Source organism: Taeniopygia guttata, chromosome 3 (genome assembly GCF_048771995.1).
Source record: "Taeniopygia guttata chromosome 3, bTaeGut7.mat, whole genome shotgun sequence".
Classification (NCBI taxonomy): Eukaryota; Metazoa; Chordata; class Aves; order Passeriformes; family Estrildidae; genus Taeniopygia; species Taeniopygia guttata.
Genome location: NC_133027.1, coordinates 66,090,377 through 66,107,227, shown reverse-complemented (window position 1 = coordinate 66,107,227; position 16,851 = coordinate 66,090,377). Strand labels below are relative to the sequence as shown.

The following is a 16,851-nucleotide window of genomic DNA, read 5'->3' as shown; positions in this document are numbered from 1 at the left end:
GGAATGGGAACAGAATGGATTCTCCACAATCTAGTGTCTTTCACAAACCTGCTGAGAGTGCAATCCGTCCCACTTTGGATTTATAACAGTACCAGTCTGTTTCATAAACTGTAATTCATGAAGTGCACCAGTCTCTATTCCATCCCTTGAGGAACACAAATGGTCCAGACATTGTCTTCCCACCTTTTGAGTCATCTGTCTTGTACATATCTCTGATTTGGCTGTCAGAGACTGCATCCAAAGTCTTTCTAAAATCATGATCAAGGAACAATACTGCTTTCCCTACATCCAAAGGCACAGTGACAACTTTCTCAAAGAAAGCAAACAGCTTGGGCACTCTTCTCAAAATCCATGCTGGCTCTTCACAATCACCATCTTGTCTTTTGTGCTTGGAACTGCCTTACTGAAGTAAACCATTGCATTCAAAAATGTTTTCTTTAAGGACACAGAAGTCCTTGGGGAAAGACACTTAGCAAGTTCCAAAGTCTCACTATCAAAAGGTCTTCCCAGTAACTTTACCTACAAGTTTCTCTTTGAAATTCTGCTCATTTTTCTACATTCCAACTTCAATCACAACCAGAATCCAGATATTTCGCTAGCTTATACTATCCTAGGATGTCTATGGAAGTTCTGAGGATCTCGTATCTCTCTGACCTAACAAACATAAAAATATCCCTCCAGTATCCCACTGATTTTTTTACCTGACCCCTCCAAAAGTCCAAAGGAAATCAATCAGTAAACAACATGCTAACAGTTAACAACATCTTGCCTACACACGAAAGCCCCTAATTGTGCTTGTCCATCACTGACAGTGTATACACAAAGGTGCAATTTGATACCGATTGAGAACTGAATTTCATAATAGTTATTATATTTCCAACTGGAATTTAATTTCTTGCCCATATTTCTAGTTTTTACATCTTTTGACTCACTGGTTAGTCATTTCCAACCTTCACTTACCTCATCCTTTAAAAGTTATTAAAATTTTTCTCTCTTCAGCTTTCCATTGTTTCTCTAGCTGCTTTGATCATTCTATAATAAAGGCCAGAAGCAAATCAAGTGTCACCTCCCAAGACTTCCAGATGCTTATCATTTCGAGTATTCTCCACCAGTTTTTAGCTTTACAACTTTTAATCCAAACCCACAAAGAAATTATGTTCATCTCATTCATTTTAGATGACTGTTGACTGACACGCATTCCTAGTCTATTCACGTTCCTTCAAATAAGGCTTATATTCTCTGTCTCAAAACACCATCAAGGTACCTTGTTGCACTTGATTGGCTGTATGTTAGCCCTGTTCTGCTTATCAAGAACCCAAGCCATATTTTGTCCCAGTCCTGTACATACTCACTCTCAAGAAATCATACTTAAAACCACTTCTACAATCACTCCCAATGCCAACAAGCTGTGGGTGTTCCAAGGTGGAGGGGTTTCCGGTTACACTGCTCAGTTGTTTTCTAACATGGTAAATCCTAAACTCCTGAGAGGCTGATCATTAGATATTACTTACTACATCTCCTTTTTCAAAATAGCTGTTTTGTTCTTATCAGTTCACTTCTAGCCTCATTATATTTTAGTAGATAATAATCATTATCATCCACGGCTCCCTTTAATTCTGGCCTCCTCCCTTCAATAAGGCTTTTTCGTAGATCTAAATCTAATTAGAATGTCCTTTATACAACTAGAACCATATCAAGCAGTCTGGAGTTAACTTTCTCATCTAAAAAAAGAAACTGTCTGCATAATTTAGCAATGCTTTTGACGACACTGCTTCATTTTCCAATCAACAAGCTGCTTAATACAGTAGCCTACTTCAGAACATGTTTCCAAAATTAACTTTTGTTCTTACTTCTGCTGTCCAATCAATGTACTACAATGCTGCTCCTCCTCATCCACACTTGGTTACCTGTATTTTATACCTGAATATGTCAAGTGGCAATGATTTATTTTCTAAATCAACTCGAAGTCATGTAAGCATTTAAAAACTTACATCTTTGTTGAATTCATTGGAATGAGGATTAACCTAAACATTTTTCAACACAGCCCCCCAGGCTTTTTCTTTTTTGCCCTGCCCCCATGAACTTCATTTTTTTTTTTTTCAAATATTCATAGAAACAGAGGCTTTGCTGCTATTTTCAAAATTCAACATGATGTAAATGTCTTTTGGAATGCATCACCAGTATCACAGCAAAAAAGTTTTTGGCTGACCCCAGCATTTGCTGTGCTTCTAACTTCCTGCAATTTTATAAATTTAACACTGGCCATTAAAAAAAAAAAAAAAAAAAAAACCAACATAAAATGAGAGGACTGCATTTAAAGTTATGTATTCTTAAAAAAACCTTCTGATGTGTTTCATAGCTGAGGAAGTCAGGAACTTGCCTAAGTTATCACATGAAGACTCATGTTGGATCAGGTTTGAGAATCAAGTATTTTATATGAAGGGAGTTGAATATTTATTTTTAAAGCAGGTCCTTATCAAGAATTTATCAAAAAAGTGAGAGAGAAAAATGAGAAGAAACCCAATCAGCAACCAGGTTTGTTCCTCAGCTTGTTTTCCAGAGGATGAATGCTCCAGTCCCTTAATACTAGCACTGTGTTTTAAAAATACGCAGTCAAATTGTACAGGCAGGACACATATTTCAAGGTAATCATTTAGCTGTCTGCCAGAGATGCACTATTCTTCACCTTCTGTCAGTGAAATTAAAGAAAGTTTCACAATTCTCTATTTTTATAAGTAATATTGTAGCTCTGGTCTCTCAGGAAAGATGCATCAATTTGTACCTTAAAATTATTTTTTCTGTTATAAATTCATTCTAGTCTGAGCTAGTTGGATATAACTAAGAAAATTCAGTCTTTAAGGAACAATCATATTAGCAAGAACATAGAGCAGACAACACCTCTACAACAGTTTTCTAATTCTTCATTATCAGCATCAAAGTCTTATGCAAGTGCTTTGAAACAAAGCTGCTAGCAACAATAAGGCAAAACTTATTACATACTGACAACAAAATGACAAGTGTAGACATTATGCTCTGGTATGCCACTAATTTCAAGAAAAAATAATCAAATAGCAACAAGTGCTATCTGGCAAAACTCACCTTGGTATGAAAGAATTTGTGTAAGAAAAGGCAGCAACAGAAGAAATATCCTAAACTTTGAATTTTGTGGTTTTCAGCCATGCTGTAACATGTCAACAACGTGTTTATTTCTGTTTTTGCTATAAAGAAATTTGCAAAATGTGGACTATGAATGCTACTATTATATGAGGTTATTATAAAGAACAATCATGATTTTCCCAGTACAGTTAAATGCTAAAACCTTACTACTTATTTCATAAACAGTGCAGTTTAAAAAAAAAACACTAAACTTCAAGAATTTGTGTTAAATACTTTATTGGCCCTCTGTTCCAATTCAGAGGACACTTCACATGAAACATTTAGATGTGGTTCATGAAGCACATACACTGGATACAATGCAATAATTCATACACTATAGTAAATAGCTTCTCTTCTGCAGATCTGAACTATACCACAGTGTATCCACAGAGTGCACAAGACACGTACAAACATCTGACATTCCAAAGACAGGAGTATACAGGGCACTACAAGAAATTCTTCCTGACATGCTGTCATGGTTGGTCTTAGTAATTTCCATACATTTTCTCATCTAAGTATTAACTTTTCCATCACCAGACTTCCATCTATCATTGCCTTACATTGACATCTGCTGGAAGTGACTGGGATCGTAAACCATTTCTTTTTTTCCTCCTCAGTTAGTGTCTGATTTAACTCTACAAGAAGACCTACCTTCAGTTAACTAAGCACAGACATCTGAAAAACTAAGCCATATGACTTTTTAAAAGCAAAAAGAAAAATACACTGTGTAATTTTAAGCAATGTGTAATTCCCAAGGCCATTACTGCATGGGTTCTCAATCAGAAAGTGCATTTTAATAACAGCATTTTAGAAGATTTTTTTCACTACCCTTGGGTAGATTTAAACTCAAATTAAGTATTCATCCATTTAATGGGCTCTCAGGATAATTAGTAAATAATTATTACTCCAGGAGTCACTAAATAGTGGCTTGACAAACATTTTACAAACAAGTTTATACAAATAATGTGACTAAACAGGCAATTATAGCCCATATCTTTACATTATTTGAAAAACCCCTTGCTTTATTCACAAAAGCAAACAGACTGTTTATTGTCAACTGATAGACAAGAACAACTGAGGAAAGTTTGTTAAAGCAGCTTGTATGTACACAAACTACTGTCTCTCAGTCTTCATAATGAAGAATGAGAATATTAGTACAGCTTGGTAAACTGAAGCACACTGAAACAGCCATGTGAAGAAAATGTTCTTCCCCATATGCCAGAACTTAATCTACAAGCTTCACTGAACAACATACTGTGTGATACTTTTTCCTTACTTTTAAACCCTACTCTTAAGGATGGGATCTCTCTCACTTGATGCAATTTTTAAATTCCCCACAACAGAAAGCACATTTTAGATTGAAGCAGGTAGGATGGGTTAAGGTGGCTTTGCTTTATCATCAGAACAAGACTTTGGTTCTCGCACACCTTGTATACAAAATGTAGACATATTTTCATCAAAAAAACACAGACACTTTTAAAGTATCATAAGCAGCAAGAAGAGAACAATTTCAAAGACAGCCAAATAGAATTTATGTAATGCCAGTAAGTATACAGTTCAAGACCTATCAAATGTTATAATTTTGCAAAGTTTCAAGACAGAATCCTTACATTAAAAGTTCAATAATATTAGCACAGCATGACCACCTCACACAGGCATCAACACTGCAGCAGCATTAACTCAGGGACTTTACAGATCAATTAGAAGTTTATTAATTTTATTTACTTATTTTAATCTGGTGAGTGATCGAAACTACTTTTAAAAGTAAATTACTGAGTCGGTGAGAAAAAAACAATGTAAACACCATCTTTGGAAACAGAAACAATCAGACACCAAAACAGGTACCATCAAAACCAGCAATAAGTGGTAGCTTATGTCAACATGCTTTTCCTCAAACTTTTCCTGATTTTTTTTTAACTGAAAGAGCTGGGTCGGTGAAGACAGAAATTAATGCCAGTGTATTAAGTCTGCTGAACTCATTCCCAATTAATAGCTTCATAAAGCTCAAAAGAAAATTAACACTGGGCATGGAAAAACACAGTTATTCTACATAACAGGGACACAGGAGTTAAAGAATCACATCCACCAAGAAGAAGCTAACTCCCTAGGAAAAGAACTGGTAGTATTTTACAAAAACAAAAAAATCTCAGTGAACATAATAGTTTGCTCCCAGACAGCTAAATGGTGGGCAAGAGAGCACTTTTCTAAAAAAATATATTGCTCTGACAAGCACAGGGTCGCTTTGTTTTGTTGGTTTTTTTTTTTATTGCATTCTCTAACAAAACACACATGGAAAGCATTGCAGGCTTAAAAACACTAGATAGCCAAGATGATTTTGACACTCATCCCATGCTCACTTTCTTTTCTTTTCATCTCAGAAAAACAACAGAGTTAGCAACACACACACTCGACATTTAGGGCTTACGTCTCCTACCTTACAAAGCTTCTGGTAACGGGGAGAAGAAACTGCCATCCTTTGTAAACGATGCAACAACACCACAACTTTCTGAAGAGAGGTTCTCACCACAGCCATCATTTTAAGTTTGCCACACTTCTGAAGATACCTCAGAATTTGCATTATAAATGAAGAGCAACTATCATTTCCTCCCGGTCACTGGACAATGATTTGCCAGCTTTCTGAGCATGCTCTCTTCCAGGACTGCTTTTGCAAGCTACAGGCTTTATACGTTTCAAAGGCAAAGAAGATTGATACAGCATAAGTTTTTCTCCCAAAATAACCCCACAAAACAAATGCAAAAAGATAACAGCCTTCACAGATTCCTCTAATCGACACTGCTCAGCTCTGCTTTTGCAGAGGGCAAATGAACTTGAGCAGCTGATCGTATGCCTCCATTCAGGAGTGCACTAAATAGCCAGAAAAAGCTTATTAATTTAAGCCTGAAAGCTGCAGGAACAAAAAAGGAATTCCTTCAGGAAGACGGCTCCAGTGTATCACAACAGTTGTTCCTCCCTAGTAGCTGCTTTCTATCAGCAGACAGAGTGTTTGCTCCCTCACTCTGAGAAAGGATGCTCTCGTTCTCCGACTGAACGCAGCTCTGGCAGAGCTGTAGAGTGTGTGAATAACAGATTGTGTTATAAATCTTCAGAGGGGAGTACAGGGATACCTGCCCTAATTATATCAGCCATACATTAAAGGCTAATAAATCACATAGGCGTTTGTCAAAACTAGATTATCCAACACAAAAGGGAAAATTGCAGGGGATAAACCTCTTTCTATAAAAACTCTCTTAAAGCTAATTTAGTCAAAGGGATCTAAAGAATCCTCACTTGCACCAGAAAGTAGGAATGTTTTTCACAAGCCATTTCCAATGTAATATTTTCCGGAATGACTTTAGACAAGAAAAGGACAGGGTTTTGACAAGGTAAAAGCGTACAGTTGCATCATCAACCCCTTTTCTAAGTGATCCTTGAATCCAAAGAGCTAAACTAATTTTGATGTATTTTCCATGACAAAGCAGAATTATTTAAGCCATCTAAGGATGATAATATGATGTTCAAGAGCATGGAAGTGGTTTGCTACCAGCAAGGCACTCCCAATGCAATACAGTCAACATATCCCTAGGTGTGGCAAAACTGCAGCATAACCAGAGCTAGCTTCTCATTGCTTCCAATGATGCTTTGATGAATCTACTTAAACACTTATCAGAGGGGCTGCTGTAGCAAAGGTTCAGGGAGGCCTGAACACAGTAGGTGAAGCACAGTTAATATGATTTAAAGTGCACATGGAAAGGTACCTACACATTTCAAGCACATCAGTCAGCACAATATGGTGGCAACAGCTATCCTGACAAGTTCATATGATCCAAAATAATGCACAGCTTAGATGTCAGTGCATTATACACTGCTTTGCCTCTTCTAAGGCACTTTCCTACGAAGGAGATTAATGCAAGGTTCAGATTCTTCATACAGGACATTTAAAAACTCTTCCCATCCAATTCTGTGAAGACAACCTTTTAATCTTTACGTTTAGAACTGAATCAGTTTCTACCACTTCTCACAAAAACCAAATTTCCCTGTACTCTGCTTTCTTCTTGATGTGTCCACAACAATAACAACATCATTTTGAACAGATAAACAGATACACATATTCCACTCTATATATAGAAATCTTACCAACTGTATTCACCTTGCAAGATACCCTGTCTTTTCTCATCTTCATGACATATTCAACTGTTCCTCTGCATGCCATTGCTCCTGGCTTGCATCCCTTCCAACCAGAAGTCTGCTGCTTTAACTTTCCAGATTGAGCCTACCATGATTAGCTGACATGCTCTTACTAAATATCTTTTAAGGAAACTTGTGAAGCAGCAGAACTCTGAAACCATGGAAGCATTCAGAAATTACTGTGCAAAAGCTCAAACCACTTCTGTGCAAGGGAGACTCCACAGTCCACACCTCCCTTATTTCCTTCTACTTCCTTACTTCTACTTTTAATCTTCCCAGATCTTTTAACCTACAAGTTTGAATCAAGCAGTGAGACAAACAGCCAGCCCCTATTTATGGTAACTTTTTCTAAAATACAACAAAATCTTTGAATTATTTTGAACACCTTTACACCTGTAGGCCCACCTTCACATACCTTGCACTACTTCTTACTATTTCCTAGCTTAATTTCTGCATATTTTTTCAAATTAGATTTTAAACTCTTCCAAGTCACTGCTAAATATTTTGCAAAACAGACTGTAGTGTTTTGACACTAACCCGGATGGAAAAACTTCTATGAGGTTTAGATACTGAGAGAATTAATTGAACTGATTAATGATATCATTGTGGATTTCTCCTTTTCAAAAAGACATTGCAACCACACTCAAAGTCTGCATTATTTGCATAGTACTGATGCTGGCCTCAGGTATCACAGTGAAAGGCGAAACAAGGCTTCAGACCTCAGATCATTGATTCCACTGTAGAGGGACTTGAGCTGCAGGCAAAGTTAGACCCAAAATGCAATGGAGAATAGTCCTCCCATGCATGCACTTGAAAATGCATGACATGTAACAGCAGCAACAACAACAAATTCATCACATTTTGTCTTGGTTCAGCTCATTTCACCTAGAATTTATCACACCTTGAACTCACAGAAAAATTTTACTTAATGGACAGGCCTTGGGATCAGGGGCATTGTCTACAGAGCAGAGAATCCCTGGATTCTTCTTGAAACCATTTAACCACTAACCTTAAAACCAACTTCTTTACATATTCAACAAGGTACCAAAAGAAAAACACTGTCATTTTACACCACGTAACTGGGGAAGAACAGGAAATTATCTTTGTTTAATCAGGTAATAAGCTTAAGAACTTGCAAGGGAGCGGGCTTGATCTTTTTAAGTATAGCAGGATGTTGGAAATTCATTTTGTTTTCAGAAGTGCAACAAATACTTGAAAACATAAACAGTGATTTTGGAGTGTTTGCCAGTGTCATGACATAAATGTCTTCATTTACATTTAAAGACTGTAAGATGGTAGGGGACAAAGTTCATTCTGGAAGTCATTATGCTATGACAGTCTTTGACAAGCTCTACTTCACTTCCTAGGGTAGCCAGAAAAGGCTTACAATGTTATGTAAGTTCATGGGTGAGTTGATTGATGATACTTCATGTGCACAGTGTGTAGAGACATACAGTCTCAGAAAGAGATGGACAATACCAGGTACTGGGATGCTGAACCAGGGGAGGTCATGCCCCAGCACCTCCACCTGCGTTTTCAGTTGTGATAAGCCAGGGAAATGTGCAAAGTCAGGAGTTGGTTATAGACCCTCTTCCGTCACAGCAGTCTTGCCCAACAGCTCTCCCCTCACACAGGACAACTTGGGCAATTTTAATCAGATTGCAGCACAAGAATGGCAAACAACCTTCCACATGCACAGTGCTTCACAGCCACACAGAGCCAACAAACAAACTGAAATAACAGCTGTATCTTGGTGTGACTGACTCCACAGAACACAAGGTAATGCAGAAATAAGTCCATTTACACACATCACTGCCTGTGCTCCATTTTAGCTCTTCCATCTCCACTACATTACAGTAGTTGGAAGTGGTGCCAATAGAAAGCATAACATTAAGTTCTAGGTGTCACCACTACAGACTAATCTCAGCATTTCACAAAAAGCCATATCTCTACAGATGAGTTACCTGACTGACTAGAATCATTTGAACATTGGTGAGTGACAAGCCATCTTCAAGAAATACAAGCTTCCACACAATATTGTGTTCTTCACTATGATTAGCAAGAATAACTTGCTATCAGATACTTTTAACAGTCTTATTTCATTTCAGTTCAGCACAGATACGTTCAGATTAAGAGCACTACTAAAAGCAACATCTTTTTTTCATTATAAGCTGCTCAAACCCACTTACATCACAGGTGACATTAATCCAAACACAGAGTACAGGATTTAATAGGTGGTGTCAGTTAAACTTCTCAGTCATTTCTAAGATTTCCAGTCTGGGGCCTGAAAGAAGGCCAGATGGGGAGCTGCTGGGCAGTAGGAGAGGGAGAAGAGGTAATCCAAGCACAACAACTTCTTGGATTGCTGAAAAAGCAGGAGGAAGGTGGTAGACAGAAATAGGAGAGAGTGCAGCCCAGGAGGGCTTTACTTGGAGGGAAGTAGATTAAATTGTTTGGTTGAACAATCACACAACATGACTTGGTTTAATGAAGCGTACACTTCCTGAATGCAGTCACCCTCCAAGGACATTTAAGAGCCCTCAGTGCCAAAGACATAGACAAAAATATGTTCTTCAAACCTTAGGAAGAACAAATTTGCTTCTTTCATACACCTGACTTCTAAAAAACTGTTTTAGGAAACACCTTTCAATAGGCTGCAGCTTTCCCCAAGCAAATAGATAGCTTTTCTTTATAACATTTGCCATTGAGAGAAAGCCTGAATAACAGCAATATTATTTAGTTTCTCACCTGCATTTGCTTTCTGAGTTCCCGTACGTAGACACTATCCTGAGCAGTTTTCTCACGCTCGAATGCATCTGCCAGAACATTTACTGTTGTCTCTGCCTCTTGAAGCCATTTGAGGAAGCTCTCCAGATCCTTGTGTGAGGCCTGTACTGTCTTCATCTCTGTCTCCAGGAAATTCTGCCTGTCGACAGCTCTGAAAACAAGACAAGTGTCAGAATATTCCCCCATAAGATACAGCATTATATACATCATCATGAAACTACTAAAAGAAAATCTGAAACGTATCTCTAGTAAGAACAGAGATACAGCTTGTTTTACCATAATTTATATCACGGTTTTTCGTGTATCTATACCTACCCACAGATGTCCTGAACTGATTGTACATTTGACAGACCTCTTTTTTTTAAAAGGCGTGCAGTAAAAACTCAGTTATTAATTAAAAAAACCTAGGTTTTCCTTTCAGCATGTTACCATCATCAACCTATGCTACTCCAAATGCTAGAAGTGTTATTGCCATGTGTGAAAAATGGACTTTTCCCCATCAGCAAAAAACATATGGAGTAAAAGCACTGAGTGCTTGAGGTATTTTTTTCCTCTTTTACAGTGAGGAGAAACACTGCCATAAATTCTTAAGAATTAAAGTGCTAAGGGAAGAAGAGTCAGATACCTGGTTCTCTCTGCTAGAAGACTTTTGACACAATCACTCAAACAGAATAATACACTGCCATCATAACAGTCAAACCATGCTCAACAAACGTAAACTTAAAAAAAAAAAAGCTGGCAGAATATGGTCCCAGTTTTCAATCACCAAAAAAAATTTCTAACTGACGCAAACACTAAAGTTTGTGTCCATAAGAGGATTTTTTTGTGTAATAACAATATAATCCAAATATTATAAGATATCAGCAACTTCAAATAATTTCCTAGGAAAAAAAAAAAAATCACCTTACAGTTCTGCATAACGGTACTGTCTTCTAGTAATTGAAATGAAAATCAGATGAGAAACTATTATAGTCAGCAATTTTAAAAGCTCTGATTAGCAGCATTAATAAAGCATGACAAAGTAAATTTCACCCATTTGAGGCTGTTATTCTGCAGCATTCCTTCTCCTAAAATCAGGACAAAAGAAACAAGCTGTCCCATACCAGAACACTGTAGAGAAACCTCTAACAGAGCTAACAGCTAAAATGCTTCTGCTGAGTAAGTAGAAAGCTAAATTTTATTTTCACATCAAGCACTAGCTGTATTATAATATTTTAGGGGTAAAGTGATATTTAATTTCAAGACAGACAGGGCCAAAACACTCAGCATTTGGTATTTCCACGTTTCTCCAGACAGGCCCAAACTTGTGTCTTCCGTGTCCTCCCATCTACTTCAGCTTTCTTTCCTCCTTGTCATGCGGTACTGCTCAGCAGTAGGAAGGAATAACTATGTTTGGAACTGTGAATTTCAAAGCTAGCTAAAATATTCCTTTTAGAAAAGAAGCAATGGTGTTCAGTACCATTCAGGATGACATTTCAAAGGCAAGTAGCCTGGTTTACTAGCACATCAGATGAGACCAATAGAAGTAAAAGCTGTTTTCTTTCAAGGACTGTGAGGAAATCTCATGCAACCCTAATTCTGCCAGGCTCACATTTCTAAGTTGTAGCATAACCAACTGAATTTTTCTGAGACAATCTGCACAAGGATAGTGTTGCAACCCCTATTTTAGAAGCTTTGGTTTTACACCACTCGCTAATAATTGCTTTATCCAAAATAAGAGTCTAAGAATCATTCCTGACTTTGTGCTTGCCCAACTTTTGGCGACTAGCAAATGACTAGGAGAGCAAGAAGCCTTCATTCTTGCTTCTCACTTGCAGCTGGAATGCTTCACCCAGTCCTGACAAAAAAAACATAGCATGCTAAGGATAGCAAGTAGTTTGATAAATATTGTCCAGAAAAGATAATAAGCACCAACTAAAAAATTAGAGCACACCGAGGAACTGTGAGAAAAACGTAAAGTAAAAGCAGTTATGAGCTCTAACTTCAAACCCCTCTCCCCTCTGCAGGGATTTTCTTTCCTAGCAGGGCGTTAAGACCAAAGGTGGAAGAACAGGAGTGACAGCAGGAAGAACAGACTGGTAATAAAGGTGACCTTCCGAGAAAAATAAACAGCCCCAACGGATGAAACACGAAGTGACCCAGCTCGCTAAGTCTAAGTACTGATGTATTAAATAGAAATCAAGACAACCTGAACTTTGCAGTTAACAACATTCATTGAAGAATATTGTCTTCATCCTAAAGTTTTAATTTCTCAAGCTTTCTGCTTGGTTGAGCTTTAAGGAAAGAATGAAATCCTATTACCGACCCACTGCTGCCATATATTTGAATTAAAGCTGAAAAACAATCCTAAATACATACAAATTTACAACTCATGTCCTAAGTTTACCTGGGTGTTTTTAAAGAGGACATGTATGGCAAGCAGTAGTGAGCAACACTTTTAGAGAGCAGGTGGAAATAGTTTCCTCCCCTGGTAGTAAAGACCTCAACCGTAAAATAGAAAATGGAAAAATTTTTTACAGGAGTATTCTGTACTGCAGATTAAAAACTACCCCATGCTATAAAAACATAACTCAGATTTTCAAATCATTCTGATACAATTAGAGCAGCCTCAAAAGTGAGAGGATCTGTAGCAAGAACTAAATGTGAGGAGAAGCTGGAGAATTATTTTCAAATGCAGCTAACGTAATACAGTGATAGTGGAGAAAGTCTATTGGCAAACACACACCCAAGAAAAAAAAATTGTTATTCTATTATTTAAGTTGTCATGGCTCTTTTTCAGGTTTCTGTTCCATCCAATTATTTTTTCAGAAATCTGCAATGCATACATGTGTGTGATCAAAAGAAATTCAGAAACTAACATCTGAGACGGTACAGAAAGCAACTATAATCCATTACCAAGGCAGCACAAACACATAGAACTATAGTTTCACCCTGAAGTATAAAAACAGAACAAAAATAGCCACTAGGCAAAGTATCCAATTTACACATGTCAAGCTGGTGAGCTTGAATCTCTTAATGCCCACAGTCTTAAAATAAGCTCCTCCACTTTCCATGCCATGGCTACAGTCATCCTGGTAGTTCCTGGCAGTGTTCTTATGGTGACCAGGACCACAAACTTCCAGATGGTTTTACTAAGGACCCTTTCCACAACCTCCAAGTAGGAGAAAAAAAATGGTATTTTAAAGCATTATGCTATAAATACAGGTTTATTCTTATAGAAGGCATAGGGCTACGTGGCCACTCTATGTATAAGCCCCACATGTCCCAACACCTGTCACAAAAAGTAAGCCTCATCACTAGTATTTCTATTTCTTGCATTTAAAGCAAGTATAAAAACCTTCATCCTATTGAAAAGGTGCTTTCATTGCACATTCTCACCTTTTAATTCTCCCATGATGCTCAGATGGGGCTACACAGAGCAGCTCCACACTGGCTCTCCAAGCTGTCCTTTACATTCTGCCACTAGTTAATAAACAAAGCAGATATTCACCTTCCTTAGGCTGCAGACTTCAAACAGTATCCCCAGTGACAATTAAGGAGCTTCAATTATACACAACAAAATGGAGTAGCTTATTATTTTAGACCTTAAGCAGATTCAAAACTAATTAGAGGCTTCCACGCAGGAGCTCTTCTTTCTGGTCACCCTCTCCGAGTAGCGGGCAGTTTTATGCCAGTTGTAGCCATAACACTGTGAATTCTGAATGTGAATGACACTAATACAGAGTTTTAGCCTACTGTCCATGCCAATCCAACGAGGAGCTGTTTCCCTTCGTCCTCTAATTAACTAGGAAACAAGCTGCTACATCCAAAGCACAAAATGACAGAACGATTTTCCTCCAAGGAAGGATCAGATAACATTCTACTCTGCTTCCTTCATTACCTGCTTACAGAGAATAGTCCTGCTGGGAAGGGGTGCTCATGGGTGAGAGGTTGGACATGACCCAGTAATGTGTGCTTGCAGCCCAGAAAGCCAATCGTGTTCTGGGCTGTATCCAAAGCAGCATGGGCAGCAGGGCAAGGGAGGGCATTCTGCACCTCCACTACACTCTGGTGAGATCCCACCTGGAGTGCTGCATCCAGCTCTGGGTGGACCTGCTGAAACAGATCCAGAGGAAAATCTAAAATATTCTGAGGGCTGGAGCACCTCTCCTATGAGGAAAGGCTGATAGAGTTGGAGCTGTTCAGCCTGGAGAAACAAAGGCTCCCAGGGGACCTTAATAGCAGCCTTGCAGATCCTGAAGGGGGCTACATGAAACATGGAGAGGGACTTTTTGCAAGGGCATGTAAGGACAGGACAAGAATGGCGGCTCTAAACTGAAAGAGGGCATATTTAGATTAGCGAAAAAATTCTTCACTGTGAGGGTGGTGAAGCACTGGAACAGAAGTTGTGAATGCCCCATCCCTGGAAGTGCCCAAGGTCAGACTGAATGGGATTTTGTGCAATCTGATCTAGTGGACTGTGGTCTGCCCATGGCAGGGGGGTTGGAACTGGATGATCTTTGAGGCCCTTTCCAATTCAAACCATTCTCTAATTTCACAATTTCTATAACATTCTCTTCCTCCTCTCCTTAAGCTTTACTAAGTAAGCTTTTCATTCCTTTTATTGACATCCCATTTCAAAAGCAGCTGCTTCTTTCACATGCACATGTATCCATATAGACTTTAGTTGTCATCTTCCCCGCTCCCAGATACAGAGGATAAATTTTTTCTTCTCTCTCCCTCTAACCACAATGCATATAGACTTTTAGATTTCAGAGTCAGACACTATTCTAAATGTTGTTTATCAATACAAAACACTCAAAAGAATTCCTGCAGAAATTAGATTACCCTACAGGAAAAAGATTATGCATAGGAAAATACCACATTTTCATTGAGACATATCTGCAGATACATCTTAAATAGAGGATGAATAGAAAGATGTTTCAATTAAGTCTCAGTTCCTATAGCACAAGTATTCTCTAGATGGAAGTACTGAAAGTATTGCACTCGAGAACCCAAAGCACAGCCCCATTCAGGGGAAGTTTCCATTAGATGAAAGGCCATAAGGAATTAATGCAAGGGAAGATGAAGCTGAACACTTACAGCCTTATGAAAAGGAAGGACAATAAAAAACTACAAATAGATAAATCATACCAGCAATAAAGAATAAGAGAGGAACTTTCAAAGACATTTAGACAATAATAGCCACAGGAAAACCTGAAACCAAAAATGAGAAGTCACTTCTTTTTCTGCTTAAAAATATACCACATAAATGGGAAGTTATACAGAAGCTTTCCATTGTGAACTGTGGGAATTTCAATAATCAAAAGAGCTTAACTGCAATTGACTAATTATCCCCAGCAGCCCTAAAGGCTGCACTTAAGCACACAGAGAAGAGACTACAATACACATGTATACACAGAATGCAAGTTTTAGGCACAAGCTGCTACATATAGAGCGAAACCTTGTAGTTACCTTTGGTTCAGATTAACCCAGCAAGTGTTCATTTGGTCAGTGGTTTCCTTCACCTTCCTTGAGTCATCATCACGATACTCTCGAAGCAGTTTATTAGAAAGATCATTGAATGCTGCCACTGTGATGTCACCTCTATGCAAATCCTGTACCAACAGCTAAAATACAATGCCAAATGGGACAGATTAAAATGACACTATTTCTCTTATTATGCATTTTATCATATATTAAAAATACCTCATTTTTTCTTCTTTTCTAAAAAGCAAAATGTGCACGTTTTTCATCTAGGAGTAAAACCGTAATGAGAAAATCTACAGATATGAAATGTCTTGATAATGAATAATCAAAACATAAATAGGTGAGAAAAAGCTGTACTTGCCAGAACTGCCAAAGATTAGAGAAATCCTCTTTTATAGTTTACTGGCAACAGGAATAAAAATACTTTTGTATTTTGAGTAGCATGAATAAGTTTGAGTTATTATAATAGCAATATAAGCAGCATCTAAAAGCAGCATAAATGAAATGTGCGCTATGAGAATTTGATTTCATTCTTTAGTGTTTTTGGTTTTGGTTTTTTGCTTGTTTAAAATTAAGGAAACGCATTAGAAAGCTTTCTTTATTGTGGTAAGATATTTACAACACACCTTGACTTTAGAGAATCTAAACTCAAGAGTATTTCTAAATGAAAAATAGTATTTTCATATATGTGTATATATATATATATTCAATTGCATATTATGGCCTCTAACTTTCTGTTTGGACATGGACCTGCTTTCACTTAAGAAAACAAAGTAGACCTCATAGCCCATTTTTATCTCCCTGCTTATGCAGGGATAGGCACTAGTCAGACAGTTGTGCAAAGCACACAACTTTACTATCTACTTAAACAGCTATGGATTGGTAGGCAACTCTCACCAATCATACTCCCTGCCTCTTTCATTACCCAGCTGCACCCCTATGTTGTCATTCATGAATATATATATGTGCATATATATATATATGTGCACATATTTTTTAAACTCTATTATATCCCTGTTCTAAATACCGCACTGGTGAGAGTCTCTCCTCACTGCTTTGTGTCTTAAGTTCTCATACTGTGCCACCTACAGCCCACCCTTTTTCTGACAGCCACCAGGACAAAGGACACTAGACTCAGAGTTATCACAGCATGCTTGATATGATATAAAAAGCATCAAAGATTGCATGAAATAAAAAAATTTTAAAAAGCATTGGATATACCTGACACCCACCAGAAGTGAAATTCAGGACAAT

The 16,851-nt window shown here is 37.8% G+C and overlaps 1 protein-coding gene across 10 annotated transcripts in view; it reads right to left on the bottom strand.

Moving 5' to 3' along the window:
• UTRN (utrophin) overlaps positions 1-16,851 on the bottom strand; it is a 523,567-nt gene that overhangs the window by 355,363 nt on the left and 151,353 nt on the right. For 9 of the 10 annotated variants that reach the window (XM_030268143.4, XM_072927046.1, XM_072927038.1 and 6 more), the window contains 2 exons: positions 15,583-15,737; positions 10,090-10,279 (listed from right to left, as the gene is read on the bottom strand). In XM_030268143.4, the coding sequence (XP_030124003.4) occupies positions 10,090-10,279; positions 15,583-15,737 (345 nt within the window). Of the gene's footprint in view, positions 1-5,590; positions 7,315-10,089; positions 10,280-15,582; positions 15,738-16,851 lie in introns of those variants that run through there. The other variant, XM_030268149.4, reaches the window with a different exon arrangement.